The 25,310-nt window shown below is 57.1% G+C and overlaps 1 protein-coding gene across 2 annotated transcripts; it reads right to left on the bottom strand.

Annotated features, from left to right (window-relative positions):
• Window positions 1-6,149: 6,149 nt before the first annotated feature.
• LOC136385721 (A-kinase anchor protein 17A-like) lies at window positions 6,150-16,628 on the bottom strand. 2 transcript variants are annotated; one of them, XM_066356891.1, is made up of 6 exons: window positions 16,567-16,628; window positions 15,034-15,082; window positions 14,165-14,935; window positions 11,708-11,856; window positions 8,180-8,420; window positions 6,150-7,244 (listed from the first exon to the last, which is right to left on the bottom strand). In XM_066356891.1, the coding sequence occupies exons 3-6, from the start codon at window positions 14,924-14,926 to the stop codon at window positions 6,288-6,290; spliced, it is 2,109 nt and encodes a 702-aa protein (XP_066212988.1). In that variant the 5' UTR covers window positions 14,927-14,935; window positions 15,034-15,082; window positions 16,567-16,628; the 3' UTR covers window positions 6,150-6,287. The 2 variants fall into 2 exon arrangements, with proteins under 2 accessions (XP_066212988.1, XP_066212989.1); XM_066356892.1 differs by having other exon boundaries at window positions 14,165-14,942; window positions 16,567-16,607.
• Between the last annotated feature and the right edge of the window lie 8,682 nt (window positions 16,629-25,310).

A 25,310-nucleotide genomic window follows, 5' to 3' on the forward strand; every position in this document is an offset into this window, starting at 1 on the left:
CCATTTATGCCTTGAGCTTGACATTTTATTTACTGATTTTTTTCAAATTCATTCACGTATTTGTTTTTCATTGAACGGGCGGTCCCCGGCTTACGCACGAGATGGCTTCTGTAGGTTTGAAAATGTTTTCCGTATTTTCTAGGCACGGAAAGGTGAAAAAATAAATACTCTATGAAGGCAGACATCCGTCTCAGTTGCGTTTAATACGTTACATCAGGGGTCCTCAAACTTTTTACACAGGGGGCCAGTTCACTGTCCCTCAGACCGTTGGAGGGCCGGACTATAAAAAAAACTATGAACAAATCCCTATGCATACACTGCACATATCTTATTTTAAAGTAAAAAAACAAAACGGGAACAAATACAATATTTAAAATAAAGAACAAGTAAATTTAAGTCAACAACTGACCAGTATTTCAATGGGAACTATGGGCCTGCTTTTGGCTAATGAGATGGTCAATGTGCTCCTCTCACTGAGCACCAATGAAAGAGGTGCCCCTTCCGGAAGTGCGGCGGGGGCCAGATAAATGGCCTCAGGGGGCTGCATGCGGCCCGCGGGCCATAGTTTGAGGACCCCTGCATTACACGGACCCGTCCCACCATACCACACAAATTCAGCTTTATCAAACCTATAACACCCATCTCGCTCAGAACCCGGCAGGGACCGCCTGGATTTCGTTATTTTCTAAAAACTAATCTAAGTCAACCTCATCCATATGGGAAAATCGGGTGTCCCAACAGCCTGTGACCCATTCAGGCTTTTGTCCTCTGGCCTGAACATCCTTTTCTGTTTCCCAAAGGCCCGTATGCACCCACACTCCACCATGGGTTCTGTATTCAGCGCTGTCTGTCCCTCTGTTACTCCGGGCCATGTCCACATAACCGTCCTTAGCACCGTCCTCAACAAGTCCTCTTAGACCAGGGGTCGGGAAGCTTTTTGGCTGAAAGAGCCATGAACGCCACCTATTTTAAAATGTCATTCCGTGAGAGCCATACGACGACCCGTGGACGTGATGCATTATCCAATAAAAATGTGGTGTTGACCCGGAGGACAGCTGTGATTGGCTCCAGCCACCCGCAACCATGAACATGAGCGGTAGGAAATGAATGGATTGTCATACATGAGAATGTTTTTTACTTTTAACGTTATTATTTTTTTATTAAAGATTGGTCTGCGAGCCAGAGGCAGCCATCCAAAGAGCCACATCTGGCTTGCGAGCCATAGGTTCCCGACCCCTGTTCTAGACGCTATGGTCCCTGCTGCTATTTATGACTCTTTTCCAGAATGGCGTTCCCTGTTTGCGGACTTCCGTAGGGCCTTTCAACCAGTGTGTCAGGTTCTCTGACAATTTCCACCTGTTGTTTTGATCGACACGCCTTTGAATGTGCAGACCCGTTCCGTCCACTTTCCGGGACGCAAGTTTCCCCGTGAGGACCTTCTGCGAGGGGTCACTGCCGATACGTGTGAATGCTCTCCATTCCTGCGTCTGTCTCGAGGAACAAACCGGTAGTTCCCGGCGACCTTACAGGCTTCCTGTGAATTGTGAAAATGTGTGTGTAGAATAAAAATGAGGCCTCTTGCCCTGGCCAGCTACCTCAGTGGTAGAGCGTTGACCAGGCATGTGGAAGTCCCAGGTTTGATTCCCGGCCAGGGCACTCAGGAGAAGCACCCATCTGCTTCTCCACCCCTCCCCCTCTCCTTCCTCTCTGTCTCTCTCTTCCCCTCCCACAGCCAAGGCTCCATTGGAGTAAAGTTGGCCCTGGGCACTGAGGATGGCTCTGTGGCCTCTGCCTCAGGTGCTGGGAAGAGCTGGGTTGCTGAGCAACAGAGCGACGCCCCAGATGGGCCGAGCATCGCCCCCTGGTGGGCATGCCGGGTGGATCCTGGTCAGGCACATGCAGGAGTCTGTCTGTCTGCCTCCCTACTTCTGACTTCAGAAAAATACACACACACAAAAAGAAATGAGGCCTCTTATTCTTCCTAGGTCTGAGAGTCGGCAGGACGAGGACTGGATGTTGGGTAGGTGTCTGTGAACGATGTTTAATTACCCGTCTGGCTTGTGGTTCCTCCCACACTTGGTTAGTGTCCCATGAACCCGATGTCAGTTTGGCATCTCTGGCCTTCTCTTCGCCCCGAGCCGAGGTCCCACCTGGGAGGTGCCCATCTCTCTCCCACGGTTTCCTACGGCCCAGCTTCACACAGACAAAGCCCAGAGGGGGACGCTGGCTCTCCCCACCCTGGACCCAAACAGCTGAGGGTCAGTATCCTCCCCACCCCACCTCTCTGCCCTGTATCTGGGGACGACGTGTCACTTGTTTGGGGGCAAAGGGTGAGGCCAAACCCCTCTCGGCGAGGGGTCATGTTTGCTTTGTTGCTGGGGGGGGGGGTGATATGTTCCACGTGGGACCCAGGAACATGGGCTCATAGGGGACAGGGGTCATAACCTGCAGATTCGAGCGAGAAGGACCGTCTGGGACCCTCTTTCTTACAGCTGGGACAGAGTGACCGGCCATGGATCACAGTTCCTTGATTAAACTGTAAGCAGCTTTTCTTAAGACGGCCAAATCCCACCCCACCTCCCCACCCCCCCGGCCCCATGAGCAGCAGGATATCCGCGAAATCTACTTTTAAGGCGATGACTTCATCGGTAATGAGATTGGGTGTTGAGAACAAACAGTCTGGACGCCCCCGGAGCCTGATGCGTGAAATTCAAGGTCGGTGCGTGGACTTCCCCCTGCCAGAGGCAGCGTCTCAGAAGACAAGGAGAGAGGAAAGATCCCATTGTGGCAGCAGAGAATGCACAGCGGCCCGGGTTTAAGATGGGAAAGAGTGGATCGGGCACCAGAGTTCTTGAAAAACGGTTGTAGGATTCTTTGGCGGGGGAGACAAAAAAAACAAAAACAAACAAACAAAAAAAAACGTCCTCCGTTTAGATTGTGGGAAGGGGTATGAAACTCTAAATGGGTTAGATCAGGGGTCCCCAAACTTTTTACATAGGGGGCCAGTTCGCTGTTCCTCAGACCGTTGGAGGGCCGGACTATAAAAAAACTATGAACAAATCCCTGTGCACACTACACATATCTTATTTTAAAGTAAAAAAAACAAAACGGGAACAAATACAATATTTAAAATAAAAAACAAGTCAATTTAAATCAAGAAACTGACCAGTATTTCAATGGGCACTATGGGCCTGCTTTTGGCTAATGAGATGGTCAATGTGGTCCTCTCACTGACCACCAATGAAAGAGGTGCCCCTTCCGGAAGTGCGGCGGGGGCCGGATAAATGGCCTCAGGGGCCCGCATGTGGCCCGCAGGCCGTAGTTTGGGGACCCCTGGGTTAGAGGGGGAAAAAAAATGGTGAATGGTCCTCTTTAAATGGGTGGATGTTTTCGTAAGTGAATTATATGTCAATAAGGCTGTTTGTTTAAATGCCTTTATTTTTTAAAAAAAATAAAAAAGTTTTTAGGGTCATAGAAATTTAATAGAGAGAGATGCAGGTTTTAACTATACACCTTCAGCCCTCGCAGAAGAGCGTTAACTCCCCAGTGAAGGTGTTTTCTAAAGAAAAAAAGCAACGTATATGGGAGAGCACAGGACCAATGACATGGAACGAGCCTCCAATGACCTCCCTGGAAGTTTCTTCCAAATTCACTGCCTGGCGCTCTCTGTCTCCTAACTCACCGGCCTGTGCGTCCCGGGGTCCCCACCCCCACAGGGAACTCACTCCGAGAGACGCCGGTGGGGGGCCGGCCGTGACAGCCCCGTTCTGTCCCGCTTCTGAGGACACTGGACGGAGGAGGCAGGTGCAGGCAGAGGCCCGAGCAGGGCCGGGCTGGGCGCGGAATGTCCCCAGGGCGAAACCTCCAAGCGGAGGCATAGCAACTGGCAGAAGCAGAGAAACAAGTATGACGGGCTAGGACCATATGACCTCCCCTCCCCCACAGGGGGACCCTGCTGATGCGGTTTGGATCCCCCCCCCCCCCCCCCCGGCCTGTCACAGCAGTGGTCATGTGGCTTAGACCTCTTTCAAGAGGAGGAACGAGGGAGCCCTGGACAATGACCGCTCAGGACTCCTGTAGCCTGGCCACCCTCTTAAGCATGGGTGTCCACACTACGGCCCGCGGGCCACATGCGGGCCCCTGAGGCCATTTATCCGGCCCCCGCCGCACTTCCGGAAGGGGCACCTCTTTCATTGATGGTCAGTGAGAGGAGCACATTGACCATCTCATTAGCCAAAAGCAGGCCCATAGTTCTTATTGAAATACTGGTCAGTTTGTTGATTTAAATGGACTTGTTCTTTATTTTAAATATGGTATTTGTTCCCGTTTTGTTTTTTTTACTTTAAAATAAGATACGTGCAGTGTGCATAGGGATTTGTTCATAGTTGGATTTTTTTTTTATAGTCCGGCCCTCCACCGGCCTGAGGGACAGTGAACTGGCCCCCTGTGTAAAAAGTTTGGGGACCCCCTGCTCTTAAGCATGAAGCCCTCAGGAAAACGAGGTTCTCATCAGCATCAAATCATTTTTAAGAACGAAGCTCCGGTCTCCGCTGACCAGAGAGACAAGACGTTTGGTCAAACCAGAGACGACCTCTAGGCCTCAGTTGTGTGTCCTTGGCTACAGGCCCAGACAAGCAGCAAAAGCAGAGGGAATGTCCCGGCTGGCCATGACCAGTGACCTCCGTCCCCCGGCCCCGCCCCCCCGGGTCCCCGCCCTAATGCCAACCCATCCGCGGAGAGCACAGCCCTGTAAGGAGACACCCTGCGAGCTGAGATATTCTAGTGAGATCCTCCCCGGAAACAGACAGGGAGACGGCTCCCTAAAATCCCCAGCTTTGTTCAACAGGTAGAAGCCTGTAAGACAAAGGACCTATAATGCCCCCTTCCCCGTCTCTCTCTCTCTCTCTCTCACACACACACACACACACACACACACTCACACGCACAGCCCGCTTCTCTCTACCCCTGTGACGTTCTAAATCAATTTCTCACGCCAGAGTTCTCAGCTCAAGGACGGGGATCTAACTCCGCATTTGCCACCCACGCCCGCGTGCAGAGCTGGGAACCCCGTGCTCCCTCCGCCCCCGCCCTCCTGAGACGCAGCTCCGAGAAGTCTGAAACGCTACTCAGGGGAAACCTGATGTCACGATCTTACCCCCTCCCCACCCTCTGAGTCCCCTCCTAGGTGATCCCGGGCCCCGGGCTCCAGGAAGTAAAGTCAAGCACCTCCGAGGACCATGGATTCCCCTGGTTCTCTGGTAACAGAACCATTAAAAATTGCTTCACTGCAAATGAGCCGTTTCAGGAAAAGCAAGTGTCCTCTGTGTTTCACATACACTCACCTAGGCTCAGCTCAACCAGAGTCCAACAGAAATTTCAAATAAACAAGGAAACTACACCAAGATAACCATCTCATTGGAAAAAAGATTTTTATTTCACCATAAAAAGGCAAACTGGAATCAACAGCATCTTTTCCTCACGCAAACGTTACAGGGATTGTGAAGTCTGTCTGCGCGTCGCACGGAGAAGCAGCTGATTATAAAACCGAGCGCGCTCGCAGCCTCAGGATCTGCTTGCTGGAAACATTCCGAGTAAAAATAATTTAGCAAAACAGCTTTTAAAAAGAAAACCACACACGCTAACCTCGACTGGAAACCAAAGCTTTGAACCATCCTTTTCCAGGATTCATGACTTGACTGTGTCAAGAGTGAACGCTGCTGAGGTTGGGGAGCCTCCAGCCCCCCCAAAACGTTGAAAGGCCGGCACATTGGAGACTCGGGGTGGCAGGTACCCTCTTCTCCGGCCGGGACTTCCTCTCCCTACGCAGGTCACTTGGCTCTTTTGGCGTCCGAGTTTCTGCCTCCCGAGCAGTTAAAATGACAAGAAACAAAACAGAAAACGCAATAAACAAAAACCCAGCAGGACACGGCTGTGCCTCCCACGTCTTGTGGGGGGCACGGGCGGGGTCCCCGCGTTGATCCCCAGAGGCCTGCAGGGCATCTGCTGGGCCGCCAGCGCGCGTGGGGCGGGGTGAGCCACACTGAGAGTGTCCACCTCGCCGTGCCTGCGGGTGGAGAGGATGATGGCCAGAGGACAGCTCTCGGTCAGCGGGTGAGACAGAATCTGGGGGCGCGTGCCGGCGGCTCGGAGGGATCTCGGGGCAGCCCGGCTCTGATTATCAAGAACTTGAGGCTCGTGGGTGCACGCTTCCGGGACAGCGAGGTCAGAACGCTCCACAGGCCGATCTCCCCGGGCGGGGCGGGGGCGGGGGCAGGCCGCAGCCGGCATTACCTGTCCCAGCTGCTGCGGTGCCGGCCCGGGGAGCCCGAGCGCGAGCGCTGGCTGCGGCGGTGGCGGCTGCGCTTCCTGCTCGAGCCGCCCCCGTGCTCCCGGCTCCTTTCCCGGTGCCCCGAGCGGTCCCGACTGTGGGAGCGCCGTGCCCGGGCGTGGGCCGGGCTTGCGCTGCGCCGGCGCGGGCTGTCGTCCTTGTGCGAGCGTTTCTTGTGGGAGCGGCGCTCCTTCCGTGGCCTCCGGTCCTCGCGGCTGCCCGTGCGCCGCGTCCGGCTGCGCTCGCGCTGGGGTCGGTCCGCGCTGCCGCCGCGCTCCGCGCTGGCCCGGCCGCGACTGGGCTCGCGGTTGCACTTGTCTTGCTCGGAATGGGTGTCCTTGCGGGGCGCGCTCTGCTCACAGGCGGCAGGGGCACCCTTGGGCTGCTGGTTGTTGTCGGGGATGCAGGACAGGACGGCCGGGCACCGCTTGTCCAGTGAGGTGTCGTCGTCGGCGGAGGCGGCGGTGGCAGTGGCCGCCGGGCAGAAAGGCTGCTGGTCCGGGCCCTCGGCGTCCTCCGCCACGTTCCCATTCATGTTTCCGGGCGCGGACTCGGTCTCTGGGCGCGGCGGGCTCTCCTTCGGGGCGCCGGCGGGCGGCGGACCCCCGAGCAGGTGCGGGGAGGCCACTCCCACGCAGCTGGCCGACACGGTCTGCAGGATGTCCAGCACAGGCTGCAGCAGGTCCGCGTGTGCCGCGCCCAGCTCGTCCTGTGCCTGCGGGTCGTCCGCCTTCTTGCTCAGCAGGATGCTGAGCAGGCGCTGGCGCAGCTGCCGCTCCTTGCGCTGCAGCCCGAGTGCCCGCTCCTTCTCCTCCTCCACGCGCCGCAGCTCCGCCTCCTGCAGCCTCCGCCGCTCCTCCAGCTGCTGCAGCCGCAGCGCCTGCTCCTTCTGCTCCTGCTCCTGCACCTTCGCAGCCTGCGGGGGACAGAGCGCAGCTCAGGGGAGGGGCTCTGGGCGCCAAGCACTTGGGCTGGCACCGCGCACTCAGGCGCCCCGTGGCCTAGGGCGCAGGACCGCGCCCTCCCTGCCACGCCCGGCGGTCATGCGTCCGCCGAGCAAGGTGCACACCCCACAGCGAAGCTACGGGGCGCAGCCCCGGGGCGGGCAGGTCGGGTGCGGCCCGGGCCCCACCGTGATCCCCACAACAGGGAGCTGAGATGACGACACAGACACAGGCCCCACAGCGGCCACGGGACGTGCTGGGCCTAGCCTGGGTCAGTGTCTTCAATATTCACCATGAAATAAGAACTCAGCTGCCACGTGTCTCAGCACGCCGCCATTGTCCTTCCCGGGGCCTTATCAACACTGTAATTAGACAACAGGTTATGGGGTCGCCCCGTGGGGGGACGGCACAGGGCATGCGGCCGCCTGAGCAAAGTCTGTCTGCGGAGCAGGGACACGGCCCGCCGGGCTCTGCGGCACACCCGGGGTTCCCAGGCACCGGGCTGAGCCCGCGGAGTCTCGTCCTGGGCTGCTGGCCCACAGGGGCCAGGGCGAGGCCAATGACGACCTGACCAGGCCCGGCCAGCACATCCCTGGCAGGAGGAAGCGTGGGACCAGGTGACTGGGAGCCATGCCACTCCCTGTCTCCAGGGGAACGTGACTCGCAGCCCTGCACCCCAAGGCCACCTGGTCAGGACCGGGCGGCCCGAACACAGGGCAGTCTGACTCAAAGCTCGACCACCTCCCAGGTGTGTCATCCAGAACGACACGGGAGGGCGGGTCCCCCTGCCCGGGAAGCAGCTCCTCCTGGCGGCGGCTGTAAGCAGCCCAGGCGCTGGGCTGGGGCGTGGCCCCGCGCGCGGCAGCAGGAGGCGCGCCCTCCGCAGACAGCCCGGCGGGCGGGGTACCTTGGCGCGGCTCAGGAGCTCGGCGACCAGGCGGATGGACTGCAGGTTGCGCTGGGCCAGCAGCAGCTTCCGCTCCTCCAGCCGGATCTTCTCCTGCAGCCTCCTCTGCTCCTCCGCCTGCAGCTTCTCCAGCTTCTTGCGGCTGCGGCGCTGCTCGCGGTCCCGCTGCTTCTGCTCCCTCCTGCGCAGCTTCTCCTCCCGCTTGCGCTCCCTCTCCAGCTCCTCCAGCTCCTTCTGCCTCCTGTGCGGACACCGCGGCCGTCAGGGGGGAGACCCGGGCAGCGGGCTCGCGCGGCCCCCACTCGGAGGGGAGGGGGCGGAGGTGAGGGGGCGTCTCAACTGGGCAGGGAGGGGGTCGTGGGAAAGTGTGTTAGATTAACCCCGCCCACTCCCCATCCCCAAACCCCTTCAGTTGCGTCAAGGAACGCACGCAGCAGCAGACACACCCAGCGAGGGGCAAGGGGGTCACTGTCTCTCCAGGGACGGTCATACTCTGTGTGACCCCAAACCTGAAACCCTGTAGACAAGAAACAACAGACTCGACCGTGTCAGAGTGTCATTCTGAATAGGCAAGACCAGCACCAGCTGGAGGGCACAGGGCACAGGCACAGGCGCCCAGAACACCGGGTGAATGCAGGAGCAGTTCCCAGTGTGGACAGTCCCCGTCCTCAGGGCTCTGGGTGACGCTGGAGCCCCTGGAGAACCATGGAGCCCAGAGGAGGACAGAAACCGACGGTGTGCAGCCACCTGGAAGATTCTGGAAGCATCCCACCAGGGGAAGAGCACACAGAGTCCCGTCTGAACCACCTCTTTTGTATGAAATTCCGGAATATGCAAACCCACTCTGACAGAGCCGAGAACAGCTCGCTCTGAGGTGTGTCCGCAAGCGTGCGGCCAAGAGCACCCACATCCACGGAAATCCTGGGAGGCTGAGACGCTACGTGGAGACGGAGACTCTAGATAAACCCACCACACACCCGAACAACTTAGCTCGTACGGAGTTTTTTGGGGAGAAGCGTTAAAATGACTACACAGATGCGACCAGGGCCGGGTAGGACCGCGGGGGGAAGTCTGGCACACCTGTGGGCGTGTGTGTGTGTGTGTGTGTGTGTGTGTGTGTACGCAGCACCCTCCCGCGCTCCTGGGCTTCAGGATTATCCACACAAGCGAGGGACACGATGACAAAGGCAGAGGCGCTCGGGCAGGACGAGAGACGGGGGGACTCAGAAAGACACCACGAAGGGAACAGCGCGTGGGGTGAGGGAGCCGGGCCGGAACTGCCCTGGGACCGGGAGCGGGCAGAGAGCCACGGGCCACGCACCACACTTCCTGCCACCCCCGGGGTCCACCCTGCCAGGGCTGCAGGTCACCAAAGCCTCAGGTCGCCTGCGAGTGGCCGTCACTCTGAACACAACCAGCTCAAGCCCACGCGGGCCCTGTCCAGGGCCCTGACGGCCGCAGCTGCGCTCTGTCCCTCGTTCAAGCTGAACCACCCACTCGGGCGCTCACCTGTGTCCGGGCAGACGCAGAGCAGGCGCGGAGGCGTCCAGGGTCTGGCCTGCAGCTCCGTCCAGCCCAGACAGGGCGAGGGCCAGCCTGGCACGACCGCAGCCCTGAGCCTGAGCCCTGCACCCCCTGGCTGGCACACCTCGGGTCACAGGGCCCCTTCCTGCCACCACCCCACTGCCCAGAACCACCTCAGCCCTGCTGCACCCGTCCTCCTGGGCCACGACGCCTCCCACTTCCTGACCTGCTCGTCCTCCTGTGAAGACCAAGGAAATGGCTTCTTAAACGGCCCCCACAAGTGCTTTCTCAAACACTGGGGTAACCCGGGAGGCGGACAGCCGTCTGGGGGTCACGGGAGACCCATGGGGACAAGCCGGCTCCAGACAGGGCCTGGGGACTCTTCCTGCTGCAGGATGAGTCCCCTCCAGTAAGTTTCCTGCCACAGCTTTCCCTGACTGTGCCAGAGAGGGGACGTTCTACTCTGGGTACAGCCTGTCCCCACACTCTGGGCGCTGCACCAAGGCGGCTGCCCGTCCCCACCCGCGGGAGCACGGCGTGGGGTCACTCAGGGACAACACCGTGGTCGGGACGCTCCGGCTGGGACCGGGGCTCCGAGGCACAGATGGGGACAGCTCAGGGCAGACGCACGTTCCCAGCTGCCTAACTGGCCAGGTAAACAAGGACCCACAGCGGACAGCGGTCAGCCGCAGCGAGGTGCACAGAAAGACTGGTCAGGAACGGTCCAGGCAGACCCCGTGTCCGAGACGGAACAGAGCGAGCCGCTCCACACACAAGGACACGCTGGACACGGACAAGGGCAGGGTCGTGCAGAACGCCGTCCCCCACGTGGAGGAAGGGCTGTCAGCGACGCTCTCTCCTGTTACGAGGGGGAGTCGATACAGGAGTGGAAGCCGTGGCCGCAGCTGCCTCGGGACGTCCAAAGGGCAGGGAAGGACAGGGGCCGTGAGGGTCAAGGCCTCTCGACGGGACGTGGTTTGTGCCACACTCCGTCCCTCGCCCGTTCTGTGAACGCAGCTTCAAACGCAGGACGCACGGCCGCCAGGACGCCCCCTCCCCGGGTTGGGCAGGGGCCACGAGGGTGAGCGAGGGCCGCGCTCCCGGGACCCATGCAGCCGTGTCTCGTGGGACTCAGTCTGGGGCAGGACAGGGTCCACACGCGCTTTGTGCCGAGTCCCCAGGAGCCAGAGCACGTGAGCACACGCACGCAGCTGCGTGTACATGGGTACACACACAACACACACGTATGCACACAGATACACGCACATGGACACGGGGATGCACTTGCACAACGATGCACGGGCACACGCACGCACACCAGCACACCGGTGAACAGACAGGGACACGGTGCACACGCATGCACACCAGCACACCGGTGGACAGACACGGACACGGTGCACACGCACGCACACCAGCACACCGGTGGACAGACACGGACACGGTGCACACGCATGCACACCAGCGAACAGACAGGGACACGGTGCACACGCATGCACACCAGCACACCGGTGGACAGACACGGACACGGTGCACACGCACACACACCAGCACACCGGTGAACAAACATGGACACGGTGGACACGCACGCACACCAGCACACCGGTGGACAGACACGGACACGGTGCACACCAGCACACCAGCACACCGGTGGACAGACAGGGACACGGTGCACACCAGCACACCAGCACACCGGTGGACAGACAGGGACATGGTGCACACCAGCACACCAGCACACCGGTGGACAGACAGGGACATGGTGCACACGCATGCACACCAGCACACCGGTGGACAGACAGGGACATGGTGCACACGCATGCACACCAGCACACCGGTGGACAGACAGGGACACGGTGCACACGCATGCACACCAGCACACCGGTGGACAGACAGGGACACGGTGCACACGCACGCACACCAGCACACCGGTGGACAGACAGGGACACGGTGCACACGCACGCACACCGCGTCAGGCACGGCCCCCAGGCCCCGAGAGCACAGGCCCACCTCTCCTCCGCCCGCTGCCGCTCCTCCGCCTCCTTCTCTCGCCGCTTCTGCTCCTCCCGCTGCTGCTCCAGCTCCTGCAGCTTCTGCCTCTCCAGCTGCCGCTTCTTGATGGAGGCGTCGCTCAGGTGTTTGGTCGAGTCGAAGGAGACCTTCGGGAGAAGAGAGAGCCCAGTCGAGACCAACAGCCCCGTTCTCTAGCCGAGAGCAACACGGCCCAGGTGGCGTGCCGCCCGCACTGGGAATCGGATCCTCCCTGCGATGAGAGCTACAGGGGGCTCTCCACTCGGGAGCGGGCCGAACCCAGGACGCGGGCCGGAATGACAGATCCAGTTTCCGCTTCAGACTGACCCACCCCGCGCCTGGACCGACAAAGTGCCGATTCAACCAGGGAGGGCAAACTCGCCCTGAGACATCTACCTGCCTTCGCCACTTGCTAAAAAGAAGAGAGATGCCTTTTTAAAAAAAGTGTTAATTTATTCATTTTAGAGGAGAGGGAGAGAGGAAGAGAGAGAGACAGAGAGAAAAGAGGAGAGGAACAGGAAGCGTCTACTCTCATATGTGCCTTGACCGGGCAAGCCCAGGGTTTTGCACCGGTGACCTGTGTTCCAGGTCGATGCTTGATCCACTGCCCCACCACAGGTCAGGCGAAAGATGCCCTTTTATGAGGCCATTTCCCCTTCTGCTCCTGGGGGCCCCACCGCCCCGACTGTACCCACGACCCACTGCCACAGGGCCTGTGCCCCTGCTGACGGGGTGCAAGCTGTCTGTCTCACAGCCTCTAATGCCCGACTCCTGCACCAGGCAGGTGTCCTTGTCGCTGCAGAGGGCAGGGTTGACACAGAATTGACGGCTCTTTCAGACAACCTCACCTGTGACTACATTCGATGCCTGGCCATCCTCACTGTACTAGACACGGGTTCCACAAAATCCCCAGTGGGGGCTACTCGTCCATCTCTGCACCTGACATTCTAGAGATCACAGGGCTTTGCGATGTCACCCCTACTCCAAGCTGTTACGATGTCACCCCCCCTGCTCCGAGCCATTGCGATGTCACCCCTGCTCCGGGCCGCTGCAATGTCACCCCTACTCCGAGCTGTTATGTCACCCCTACTCGGAGCCGTTGCGATGTCAACCCCCTGCTCCGAGCCGTTGCGATGTCACCCCTGCTCCAAGTCTTTGCGATGTCACCCCTACTCGGAGCCGTTGCGATGTCACCCCTACTCCGAGCCGTTGCGATGTCACCCCCACTGAGGCATTGCGATGTCACCCCCCTGCTCCGAGCCATTACATCACCCCTACTCCGAGCTGTTGCAATGTCACCCCTACTCCGAGCTGCTGCGATCTCCCCCCTAATCCGAGCTGTTGCAATGTCACCCCTACTCTGAGCTGTTATGATGTCACCCCTACTTCGAGCTGTTATGATGTCACCCCCTACTCCGAGCCGCTGCGATGTCACCCCTACTCCGAGCCGCTGCGATGTCACCCCTGCTCCGAGCCGCTGCGATGTCACCCCTGCTCCGAGCCGCTGCGATGTCACCCCTGCTCCGAGCCGCTGCGATGTCACCCCTGCTCCGAGCCTTTGCGATGTCACCCCTACTCCGAGCCGTTGCGATGTCACCCCCCTGCTTCGAGCCGTTGCAATGTCACTCCGAGCCGGTGATTTCAGCCCTACTCTGAGCCGGTGCAATGTCACCCCCTACTCCGAGCCGTTGCCATGTCACCCCCTACTCCGAGCCGTTGCCATGTCAACCCTGCTCCGAGCTGTTGCGATGTCACCCCTACTCCGAGCCGTTGCGAAGTCACCCCTGCTCTGAGCCGTTGCCATGTCACCCCCTACTCCGAGCCGTTGCCATGTCAACCCTGCTCCGAGCTGTTGCGATGTCACCCCTACTCCGAGCCGTTGCGAAGTCACCCCTGCTCTGAGCCATTGCCATGTCACCCCCTACTCAGAGCCGTTGCCATGTCACCCCCGCTTCGAGCCGTTGCAATGTCACTCTGAGCCGGTGATTTCAGCCCTACTCTGAGCCGGTGCGATGTCACCCCTACTCCGAGCCGTTGCCATGTCACCCCTACTCCGAGCCGTTGCCATGTCACCCCTACTCCGAGCTGTTACAATGTCACTCTACTCCGAGCTGCTGCGATCTCCCCCCTACTCCGAGCCGTTGCGATGTCACCCCCCTGCTCCGAGCCGTTACGTCACCCCTACTATGAGCCGTTGCGATGTCACCCCTACTCCAAGCTGTTGCGATGTCACCCCTACTTCGAGCTGTTACGATGTCACCCCTACTCAGAACTGCTATGTCACCCCTACTCCGAGCCATTATGACGTCACCCCCCTACTCCGAGCTGCTGCAATGTCACCCCTGCTCCGAGCTGTTGCGATGTCAGCTCTACTCCGAGCCACTTCGATGTCACCCCTACTCCGAGCAGGACAGAGCGCCCCCCCTGACCTCTCACCTTGATGTTGCAGGCCACGGCCTTGCCGTCCTCCCCTTTGTACATGAGCTTCATCCCGCGCAGGGCGCTCATGGCCTGGATGAAGCCCGCGTACTCCCGGTACTGGACGTAGGCCTCGAAGTTGAGGTGGCCCCCGAAGCTGAAGGTGTGGAAGTTGCGGCCAGTCATCTCCTCCCGGTAGGGGTCCAGCATGGGGATGTCGACGTTGCGGATCTCCCCGAACTTCTCGAAGACCCGGACCAGGATGTCCTCGCTGGGCTTCTCGGAGCCCGACTCCTTCAGGGCGAACCACTTGCAGGGCAACCCCTCCAGGTGGATGGTGTCTGGCCGCTCGCCGGGCAGGGTCTCGTTCATGTCCTTGGCGTCGCGGAAGAAGGAGTCCCAGTCGTGGCGGGTGGGGAAGTCGATCTTGAACTCGGCGGCCCGCACCTTGAGGATGTCGGAGAAGCCGCTGAGCTTGATGGTCTTGCCGTCCAGGCAGGCCAGGAAGGACTTGACCAGGCTCTTGTTCTCCACCTCGCCCTCGAAGCGGATGAAGTCCATGGTGCTCTTGGAGATGCGCAGCGTGGAGAACTGGTGGTGGTGCACCATGCTCTTGAGCCGCTCCATCACCTCCCAGTTGGAGATGGACTTCCCCGGCTGCTTCAGCTGCGGCAGAGCCACGCTGATGGTCATCTTGGTGATGGGCTTCAGGTAGAGGCCGTGCGGCGGGCACAGCTCCACCGCCTCCGACGTGTCGTGCACGATGGTAGCCGCGGCCATAGCCGGGACCTGGGGCCTGAAACGGACGCGGCGGTCAGCTCCCCAGGCCGGGAGGGAGGAACCGGGGCTGCCGCTCTGCCTCCTCCCGCCACGGGGCACTCACTGACCTCGATAGAAGCCCTAAGATGGCGGGTGTTTCCAAATCATCAGGTTACACTAAAGGGAAAAAGAACCGGATGAGTGAAATCTTTCGAGAACAGCTCAGCGTCCAGACGTCTGCTGGGGCTGACCCGCAGCCAGGCCCCGGGGGCCGCTGTCCCATGGCCAGCCCCCCACCCTCGGAGCAGCATGGGGTGCAGGCAGCCCGCTGGGGGGGAAGGTGCACAGCTAAGCTCCAGGCGCCTGGGAGCTGAGGGCCTAGAAGGAGGCGGCCTGGTGTTTGCTCAGACGAGACGGGCACTGATCAAGCGACCCCTCTCTCTGCCCGGGTTAGAGCCGAAAGCCGGACTCCCTCCCCGGCTCAGGACTGCAAACGCTCGGCCACCGTTTCCTTCCCCCCACTTCTCGGAGGCAAGTCACCCCTACAGGTCTGACCAGTCTTAGAGAAAGCCGGGCCGGGCTGCGGCCGGGAACTGGACTCTGGGCACCCAGACCCTGCAGGGGGGGGACCTGCCCGCCAGCCCGGCCGGGGCAGTTCCGGAGGCGCAAGGCCTGGGGCGCAGCCAGAGAGGGAGGCAGGGAGGCAGGGCCCCCAAAGGAGGCGGGTCTGAGCCGGTTGCAGGAGTGACCCGGCCTGACCCGGCTGCCAGCGCCCCCTGCACGTGTGGGGGTTCAGGCCTGGGCTGAGGGGCCCCTGAACTTGCCCCCCAGGAGACCCCTCCCACCGCCAGGCCTCGCCCCGGGTCCCCACCCCCTGGAGTGCCCTTGGCGCGCCCAGGCCGGGGCGCGTCCCCTCGTCCCTGCAGCAGCCCCGGGGGGCCGCCCTGCTGCTCCCCGCTGCTTCCCCTTCCACCCCCAACACACACACACGGGCCCCGGTTACCCCGTAACCTGCTGCGGCCGCAGCTCCCCCGGGCCCCCCGCCCTCCGCGTGCCTCGGTCTCCATGGCAACCGCCGACCACCCCCCCCCCACCCTCTCCCATAGGCCGCCGCTGGTCCTCGGCGTCCTGCACCGACCCCAACCCGCCCGTCCGCCCGCCCGCCCGGCCCGCGGGACCTCCTGAGCCTCCAGAACCCGAGCGCGGACCCGAACCCGAACCCGAACCACCGAACCGGACGCCCCCGCCCCTTCCCGTAGGCCGCCGCCGCTGGTCCTCGGCGTCCTGCACCGACCCCAACCCGCCCGCCCGCCCGGCCCACGGGACCTCCTGAGCCTCCAGAACCCGAGCGCGGACCCGAACCCGAACCACCGACCCGGACGCCCCCGCCCCCTCCCGTAGGCCGCCGCCGCTGGTCCTCGGCGTCCTGCACCGACCCCAACCCGCCCGTCCGCCCGCCCGCCCCGCGGGACCTCCTGAGCCTCCAGAACCCGAACGCGGTCCCGAACCCGAACCACCGACCCGGACGCCCCCGCCCGCCCCGTGGCGCGGCCTCGCAGACCCCCCCCCCCGGGCGCCCCGGTCGGGCCGGCCCCCGAACCTCCCGCAGAACGCTGACCCGTCCCCAAAGACCCCCCTCCAAAAACCGTGCCCCGCGCTACCTCAACCCCCGGGCCCCCGGGTCCCCCGACGCCCGCCCAACACCGCCGCCGCCGCCGCCGCCCGCCGTTCACCGGAAGAGCCCCGGACGCGACGCGCCTCGTCGCGTGGCCCGCCCCTGTGACGCACTTCCGTTTCCGGCGCTCGGGCCGGCGGAAGCGGCCGCGCGGCGGCTCCAGGTTGTTCCTCCCGACCCTGGCCCCGCCCCTGGGGCGGGACTTCCGGGAGCCCGTGGTGGAGGCGGGTCGGCGTTCACCGTCTCTGGACTGCGCGTGCGCGAGTCCGCCCCGCCCCCCATGCTGTAACCTGCCAGAGGCCTGACCTGTGGGCGCACCGTGGGGTCCTCTCCTCGCCTTGAAGTCACGCAGGAACCTGGCCTGGTGTTTCCGGCCAAATTATTAGAATAATCCCCTAGTCACGTATATCATCAAGTCCCAACAGGCTTTAGTTATAAGTTACTTATTATCTAAATATTCATTAGATACTAAGTGTATATTGATATAGCTATATATCTAAATATTGATTAGACACTAAGTGTATATCGATATAGCTATAGAATTTAACTACAAATTACTTACTATCCAAGCATGCATTTCTCGCCGATTTCACTTGTTATGCTATGTTGATTCATTATACATTACACGTCCTTCTATAGCTATAGACTTTAATGAGAGATTATTTATCTCATCAAGCATTTATTAACTATTCAATTACTCATTTTGTGTCTTCCTCGTCTAGATTAGACCCCTCCCTCCGGGTTATGTTCTATTCTTATGTGTAACTGCATAATGCAATATAAATGTATGCTATTTTAATTTGCTACAATTTTTAGAATGTCATATCCCAGCTACCACTGACTTTTAATAACATAACACCTAAAAATTATGACTTCTATATGCGATTATTGCAATTCTATATATTTATATAGTATACTCCTATATAATAATATAGTCTTTTTTAAAAGATTTTATTTATTCCTTTTAGAGAGGAGAGAGAGAGACAGGAGAGCGAGAAGGGGGGAGGAGCAGGAAGCATCCACTCCCATATGTGCCTTGACCGGGTAAGCCCAGGGTTTCGAACCGGCAACCTCAGCATTCCAGGTCCACGCTTTATCCACTGCGCCACCAGAGGCTGGGCCTATACTAATCTATTCTTTTTCTTTTTTTTTTTCCTGAAGCTGGAAACGGGAAGAGACAGTGAGACAGACTCCCGCATGCGCCCGACCGGGATCCACCCGGCACGCCCACCAGGGGCGACGCTCTGACCACCAGGGGGCGATGCTCTGCCCCTCCGGGGCGTCGCTCTGCGGGTACCAGAGCCACTCTAGCGCCTGGGGCAGAGGCCAAGGAGCCATCCCCAGCGCAGGGGCCATCTTTGCTCCAATGGAGCCTTGGCTGCGGGAGGGGAACAGAGAGACAGAGAGGAAGGAGGGGGGCGGGGGGTGGAGAAGCAAATGGGCACTTCTCCTATGTGCCCTGGCCAGGAATCGAACCCGGGTCCCCCGCACGCCAGGCCGACGCTCTACCGCTGAGCCAACCGGCCAGGGCCTAATCTATTCTTATATGATGGCAAAACTGAATTACAAATGAGCAAATTACACTTTGCTAAACTCCCATGTTATTCCAGACGCTATACGTCACACGAGTCCCCCAGACTGAAAGTGTAAGGTTGGAAAAGAAGAACAAGGACCACTCCGTTGTTCAACACGGGGTGCTCATGCATTCGCCTCAGACGGGGGACCCCGAAGTCAAGTGGCATCTCAAACAGAAAGGGGCACCTGGCTGATTTCTGGGTTTTCTGCCTCAAGTGCTCCGCTGTAGTCCCATTCACACACTGTTCACAGAGCCAACTGTGTGAGCCTTACCTGCATCGGGGACAGAGGAGACAGGCCCGCAGGAATGGGGACCTCCGTGCAGGGAATAAAACATGCTATATTACCGGTATTCATCTGACTGGCCAGGCAATAGAATTAAAATAAGAACGCATGATTAAAATGAGCTTATATATAATAGAATGTCTGTAAACCTACTCACATTAACCTTACGAAATATTACGTCCAGCTAGTTCCTCTCACTGTAACTACGATTTCATGTTATTTCTTGAGTAACCCAAGTTCTGTATTCTGTAACCAATCAAACGTATATACCCACCCTGACCAGTGGCTCAGTGGGTGGAGCTGTCAGTCTGGCATATGGATGTACTGGGTTGGATTCCTCGTCAGGGCACACAGGAGAAGTGACCATCTGCTTCTCCCTCCTTTCCTCTCCACCTTCTCTTCCTCTTCCCTTCCTGCAGCCAGTGGCTCAATTGGTTTGAGGGTGGCCCTGGGCGCTGAGGACAGCTCTATTGGAGCACAACAGCCTCAGGCACTAAAAGTAGCTTGGTACGCCAAGCATTAGCCCCAGACAGGATTGCCAGGTGGATCCCGGTACTGGGGGACAGGCAGCATGCAAAAGTCTGCCTCACTATCTCCCCTTCTCTCAGTTAAAGAAAAAAAAAAAAAGTGTGTAACCAATCCTACGCTGGCCAAGATCTTGTTACAGTTGAACGACCTGTTCCCCTCCCGGAATAAGGAATGGTCATGGTAGCAATGAATCTCAGACCTCCCATGGAGGCACAGGGGTAAGATGGCATCAGGGTGAGAAAGAGGGGTGTACGCAAGAACTATCTGACTTTGCCGCATGCCTCTCCACTCTCTCCCACCACGCCGAGGCTCTGCCATTTTGCTGTTCACACACGGAGCCAGGAGGACAACTGTTGCGGACCATAAATGGCAAAAAGTCATTATAGATTCGAAGCTTAGCAAAAGGCTAAGTTCTCTCTCCTCCACCTCCATATTGGCTGTGATGCTGAGTATTTGCACCCACTCCACTTGCTTCCTTGGGTTGCCGGGAGCAATATACATGCCCTTCCTCTGACTCTTTGTTTTCCGATGTTGGTAGATTTCACTAATGTATACTACTTATGCCTTGGGAGAGTTCCTGTCTTAGCCTTGGATGTGCAACTTTGTATCAGGGTCCTTAATTTGCATATGGCTACATAATAAAGTGAACTGGGGCTCTGGAGCACACGGATACTGCCAAGCAGTTTGAAGAGTTCTCCCCGGTCCCATTGTTTTTGTTTTGACAAGTGTGTTTCCTTAATTCCACATCGTTCTTTGGAGCCGTGCTGGTCCGCGGCAGACAACCTCACCGCAGGAATGCGCGAACACCTGTCTCAGCAGAACAGTGACTCTAGTTTATGAGTCGCTTGTGAACTTCAGGCCCCCGTTCCAAGGCCAGGAGGAAATACATAATGTATATCAGGTATTTACATTCCGAATCATAACTGTAGCCAAATTACAGTGATGAAGTAGCCACCAAAATTATTATTGTTTGGTTTGGGGTCACCGCAACATGAGGAACTGTATTGCGGGGTCACGGCATTAGAAAGGTTGAGAACCACTGCCATAGAAGTTCCCAGATTCTCCCAATTCCCTAGATCAGGGGTCGGGAACCTATGGCTCGCGAGCCAGATGTGGCTCTTTGGATGGCTGCCTCTGGCTCGCTGACAAATCTTTAATTAAAAAAATAATAATAATGTTAAAAATATAAACTGTTCTCATGTATTATAATCCATTCATTTTCTACAGCTCATGTTCATGGTTGCGGGTGGCTGGAGCCAATCACAGCTGTCCTCCGGGACAACACCACATTTTTACTGGATAATGCGTCACGTCCACGGGTCGTCGTATGGCTCTCACGGAAGGACATTTTAAAATATGTGGCCTTCATGGCTCTCTCAGCCAAAAAGCTTCCCGACCCCTGCCCTATACAATCTCGCTAAGGCGTGTGAGCTGTGAACACAACTGTTCGAGGACAAGGGTCCCCCATCTTCCCAGGTGGCCGACTCTCGAATAAACTCGAGTCCTTCTCAACAGGACCTCTGTCACAAACCTTGGCCGTTCATGCAGCTGACTGGCCATTCGGTAACAGGACGTGTCTCTGAACGCAGGCAGGCTTTCCCGTGGGGGTCACCTCCTTGCTGCTCTTCATCCTCTTGTTCCTGGGAACACTGGGGTGTTTGGCATCCTCTTTACGACCCTTCTGCCAAAGACAGCACGTCGATGATGCTCTTGTGCCCCGCCCCCTTTCCAGGAAGAACTGCGCCATTTGGACCCACCTGGCGGGGGTCTTCAAACTTTTTATAAAAACCACCCACTTTTGCAGTGCTGGTAGACCTGGTTCCTACCGCCCACTAGTGGACGGTCCAGCTTTCATGATGGGCCAATCGCAGCGCTGTTTGGTGGCACGGTCGGGACCAGGTTGACCAGCACTGCAAAAGTGGGCGGTTTTTATAAAAAGTTTGACGACCCCTGTTGCTCCGCCCCCTTTCCAGGAAGAACTGCGCCATTTGGACCCGCCTGTCCACTCTACACTCCAAAGCATCCACCAAGCAAATAAAGAAACGCGAAATTTATTATTCACTCCACCCAAGAGGTGAAATCTCTTATAATCTGTTGGAGAAATGTGCTCGTTACAGTTTCGAGCGAGATACTTCTCCTCATGAAGGAAGTAACTTCTCCTCATCTCAGCTCGGAAGCGGATAAACAAAGTATCAGAATACCCGCAGCCGGCCACCATCCTTGCCATTAGTGTGATATGTGCGTGCCTGAAGAAATCACACCCATCGCGAGTGTGGACAGGGGACTGGGAACAGGATGGCGTATCCCTCCCGGCAGTCTGTGCCAGAGGTCAAGGAATCTTGCAGTTGTGCTGCAAGTCCCTAATCAGTCGATTCAAGCCAAGCCAGATTCCTCTGGGTGGGCCTGGCCTAATCAGGTGTCGAAGTCAGAGTTGAGACGTCAGTCGGAGAGGTTGGAAGCAGCAGAGAGACACCGTTACCACGAGGAAGCAGGGCGTCTTGTACAGAAGACCGCCTTTCAACTGCGCCCCCAACCTCACCCTCATCCTGAAAGCAGATGCTAAATCCAGAGGCGGATTTAACGGCGGGCGCGCACCCTGGGCCCCGACTTCTGAAGGGCCCCGCAAAACCCCAGCTGGACACTTTATTTTTTTCCTAACGACAAGGGGCCCAATATTTTCTTCTGCGCCCGGTGGGGTGGGGGGTGGGGGGAGCCTCAACCGACCTTGATCCGCCTCTGACTCAACCTGACCCCCATCACCACCACCGGAATCGTAATCCTAATTCGAACCTCAGCGCTTACCCTAAACCCCACCCTGGCATTAACACCTGATGTGAATCCGGACCTCAGCCCAAATCCTAACCCTAAACCTAATGAATCCATCTGTCCACTCATCCGTCCATGTGTCTGTCCCTTTATCCAGCCACCTATATGTCCGTCTACCCATAGACCCATCTGTCTGTCCACTCATCCAGGCGTCTCTCTTGACCCATTACTCACAACAACTTCTCCTCACCAGGGGGCGCACTCCTCCAATGAGTCTTGGAAATAGCCCCCCCCCTCGCTCCCTGTCCCCCCCCACATTCCCCCCTCATTGGACTGACCTTGAAGCCAAGTTCTTGAGAGTCAGTGCATCCATTGTCTGTCCTCCCCCAAGGACATGCGCTCAGGGGTTTCCCCTTGACCATAACCACCCTTGGCAACTTTGTAACAAGATACTTCTTTTTTTTTTATTTATCCCGGAACTTCTAACGCCAAGAATGTTCCCTTTGCCTTAGGAAAAAAAAAAAAGAAAGCCAAAACTTTCAAGTGGTCTTTGAAGCGGTCACACCCAAGCGTTGGAGACACTGCAGAAACCGCCCTCTTCTGTCTGTCTCTCTGCTGGGTATTGGGCGTGTTCATTAACCTAAATCTCAAAAGGAAACATGACGAGGTCTATTGATTACCATTGCCCACGCACACCTGCGTGCAGGCTCTTGGACTCAGCAATCCCACGGCCGGTCATTTATTCTGTGAATTATTTCCCCACGGATGCACAAACGGATATGTTGTGCAAGTTATATTTCATCTATGGGATATATATAGTCATATATATATATATATATGATAAATTTGGGGCGGGGGTGATAAAGGTGAAATGAAACACTAGGTGCGAAATCAGTGGTTCTCAACCTTTCTAATGCCGTGACCCCTGCAATACAGTTCCTCATGTTGCGGTGACCCCAAACCAAAAAATAATTTTGGTGGCTACTTCATAACTGTAATTTTGCTACAGTTATGATTCGGAATGTAAATACCTGATATGCATTATGTATTTTCTGATGGCTTTAGGCGACCCCGCCAGAGTGGCGACCCACAGGTTGAGAACCGCTGTCAGCTAAATTAAGGGTGTTTGGCTAGATTGCAGGAGCCAGTGTTGGGGGCAGGAGCAGGAATGACACTGACGTCCAGGCTCTGGCCACCGGCTGAGGCTCATGACAGACGATCTGAGAGGAAAAGCAGATGGACAAGGGACGGGTTGGGAGCAGGAGGAGGCAGGCGTGTCCAGTTGGGCTGACGTTGGCTTGGAGACGTCTGAAGTCTTGACTGAGCTGTCCAGTAAGGTCAGGAGCCTGGGGTGATTGCAGAGGCAGGGGAAAAAATGACATGGGACAGAGAAAGGAGAAATTGCATAATCCATCTATTCCTCAATTTATCCATCCATTTATCTATCTACCTATCCATCTATCCATCCACCAATTTATCTATTCATCATAAAACTCATCTACCCATCAATTCAATGATCTATGCATCCATCTTCCAATTCATCCATCCATTTATCCATCATCCATCCATCATCCATCCATTCATCCATCATCCATCCATCATCCATCATCCATCCATCCACCATCCACTCATCTGCCCATTCATCAATCCATCATCCATCCATCATTCATCCATTCATCCATCCATCCTCCATCCATCATCCATCCATCATCCATCCATCCACCATCCACCCATCCATCATCCATCATCCATCCATCATCCATCCATCCATTCATCCATCATCCATCCATCCACCCTCCACCCATCCATCATCCATCATCCATCCATCCATCCACCATCCACCCATCTACCCATTCATCAATCCATCCTCCATCCATCATATATCCATCCATCCATATATCCATCCATCCATCCATCCATCCTCCACTGTAAAGCCAGTAACCACGGCCACCATCACAGCTGCCTGGCCCATGCAGGTCGCAGTTGATTCAGACAGATGGTAATGAAACAATGAAGCCAATAACTGGTGGGCCATTACCTTTAATCCTACCTTGCACCTGGCGGGCAAGTAAAAACACACACTGGGCTCCAAAACCCACTCATTCAGTGCTCACAAAGCTACTGACTTATTCAAGTTTCCTAGAATCAAAGGTTTCTAGCTCACCAGCCTTATTCACCTCTGTTCCCCATCTCCTTCTCTCTGCACAAACTGGCTTCTCCCTCAGCACTCCGCCATCTTGGCTGCTTCTCCTCTCCTCCACGTGGCCTTTCTCTGCTCTCCTCTCTAATGCTAATCTCAGGAACCGAGAGAGAGAGAGCAAGCTCCCATTCTGCCCCACTTTATAGTGTAGAAATCAAATATACAAACAAGGAAGTCTTTGATACAAAGTCACTTATCTGAGGCATAATGGAATTCCTCATGAGAGTGCACCACCCCACATCATGCAACAGTCAAGGGTGTGGGGAAAAGCTTAGTCTTAAAACTAAGCCTTAGAGCTGTAACCACCCTGCCTGCTTACAGCCTGTCCCCCACACCCAATGCAAACTATAAGCGAGCAAACATATATCATATTTACAAACTTATTTGACCAATGTCCATCCACCTATCCATCCATCATCCATCCATCATCCATCCATCTATCCATCCATCCATCCATCCATCATCCATCCATCATCCACCCATCCATCCATCATCCATCCATCATCCACCCATCCATCCATCCATCATCCATCCATCATCCACCCATCCATCCATCATCCACCCATCCATCCATCCATCATCCATCCATCATCCACCCATCCATCCATCATCCACCCATCCATCCATCCATCATCCATCCATCATCCACCCATCCTTCCATCATTCATCCATCATCCATCCATCTATCCATCCATCCATCCATGCAGTATGAATACATGACCATATACACAGAACATTGACAACCAGGGATGCTCACCTGAGTCTCTGCATCTGCTTTTTCTTGGTACTCAACCACACACTCTCTGTCTGACACGTCTGACATTTGGTCTCCAGCCCTCTCAGATAATATTTTCCATTCCCACCCCCTCCTAAAGGTTGAAACTGATAATGGCATGTCCCCAGGACCCCATCAAGAAAGCACACACACACACACACACACACACACACACACACACACTGTCTCTTGGCCAAATCACCCCAGGCAAACGCAAAATGCTCCTGTTATACAGGACATTGCAGGAGATTATTCGGCAGGAGCAGAAGGTCAGTAAGTGTTTGCTACACAAAAGTGCTTCAACCCCTGTGGTAAGTGCTTTGAAGGAAGATGTGGAAACATGATAAAAAGAGAGGAGGGAAGAGCAGGGTCCTCTAAAGAGAGCAGGGTGTGTCCCGTGGAGGGGACCCAGGCTTCCAGGAGCAGCGTGGGGTCCCCTGTACGTCAGGGAAGCTGTGGGGACTGAGCAGCGGCCGTGAGAGATCCCACTGGCCTCCCGTGAGCTCCTCCAGCGTAAGGGAATCCTGGCGGAAGCTCTGGTGACAAGATGCTAGGTCTGGGTCAGTCTCAGTTGAGGAGCCACTGAGCCACTTCACCCGCA

This window comes from Saccopteryx leptura, chromosome X (assembly GCF_036850995.1).
Source record: "Saccopteryx leptura isolate mSacLep1 chromosome X, mSacLep1_pri_phased_curated, whole genome shotgun sequence".
NCBI classification, from domain to species: Eukaryota; Metazoa; Chordata; class Mammalia; order Chiroptera; family Emballonuridae; genus Saccopteryx; species Saccopteryx leptura.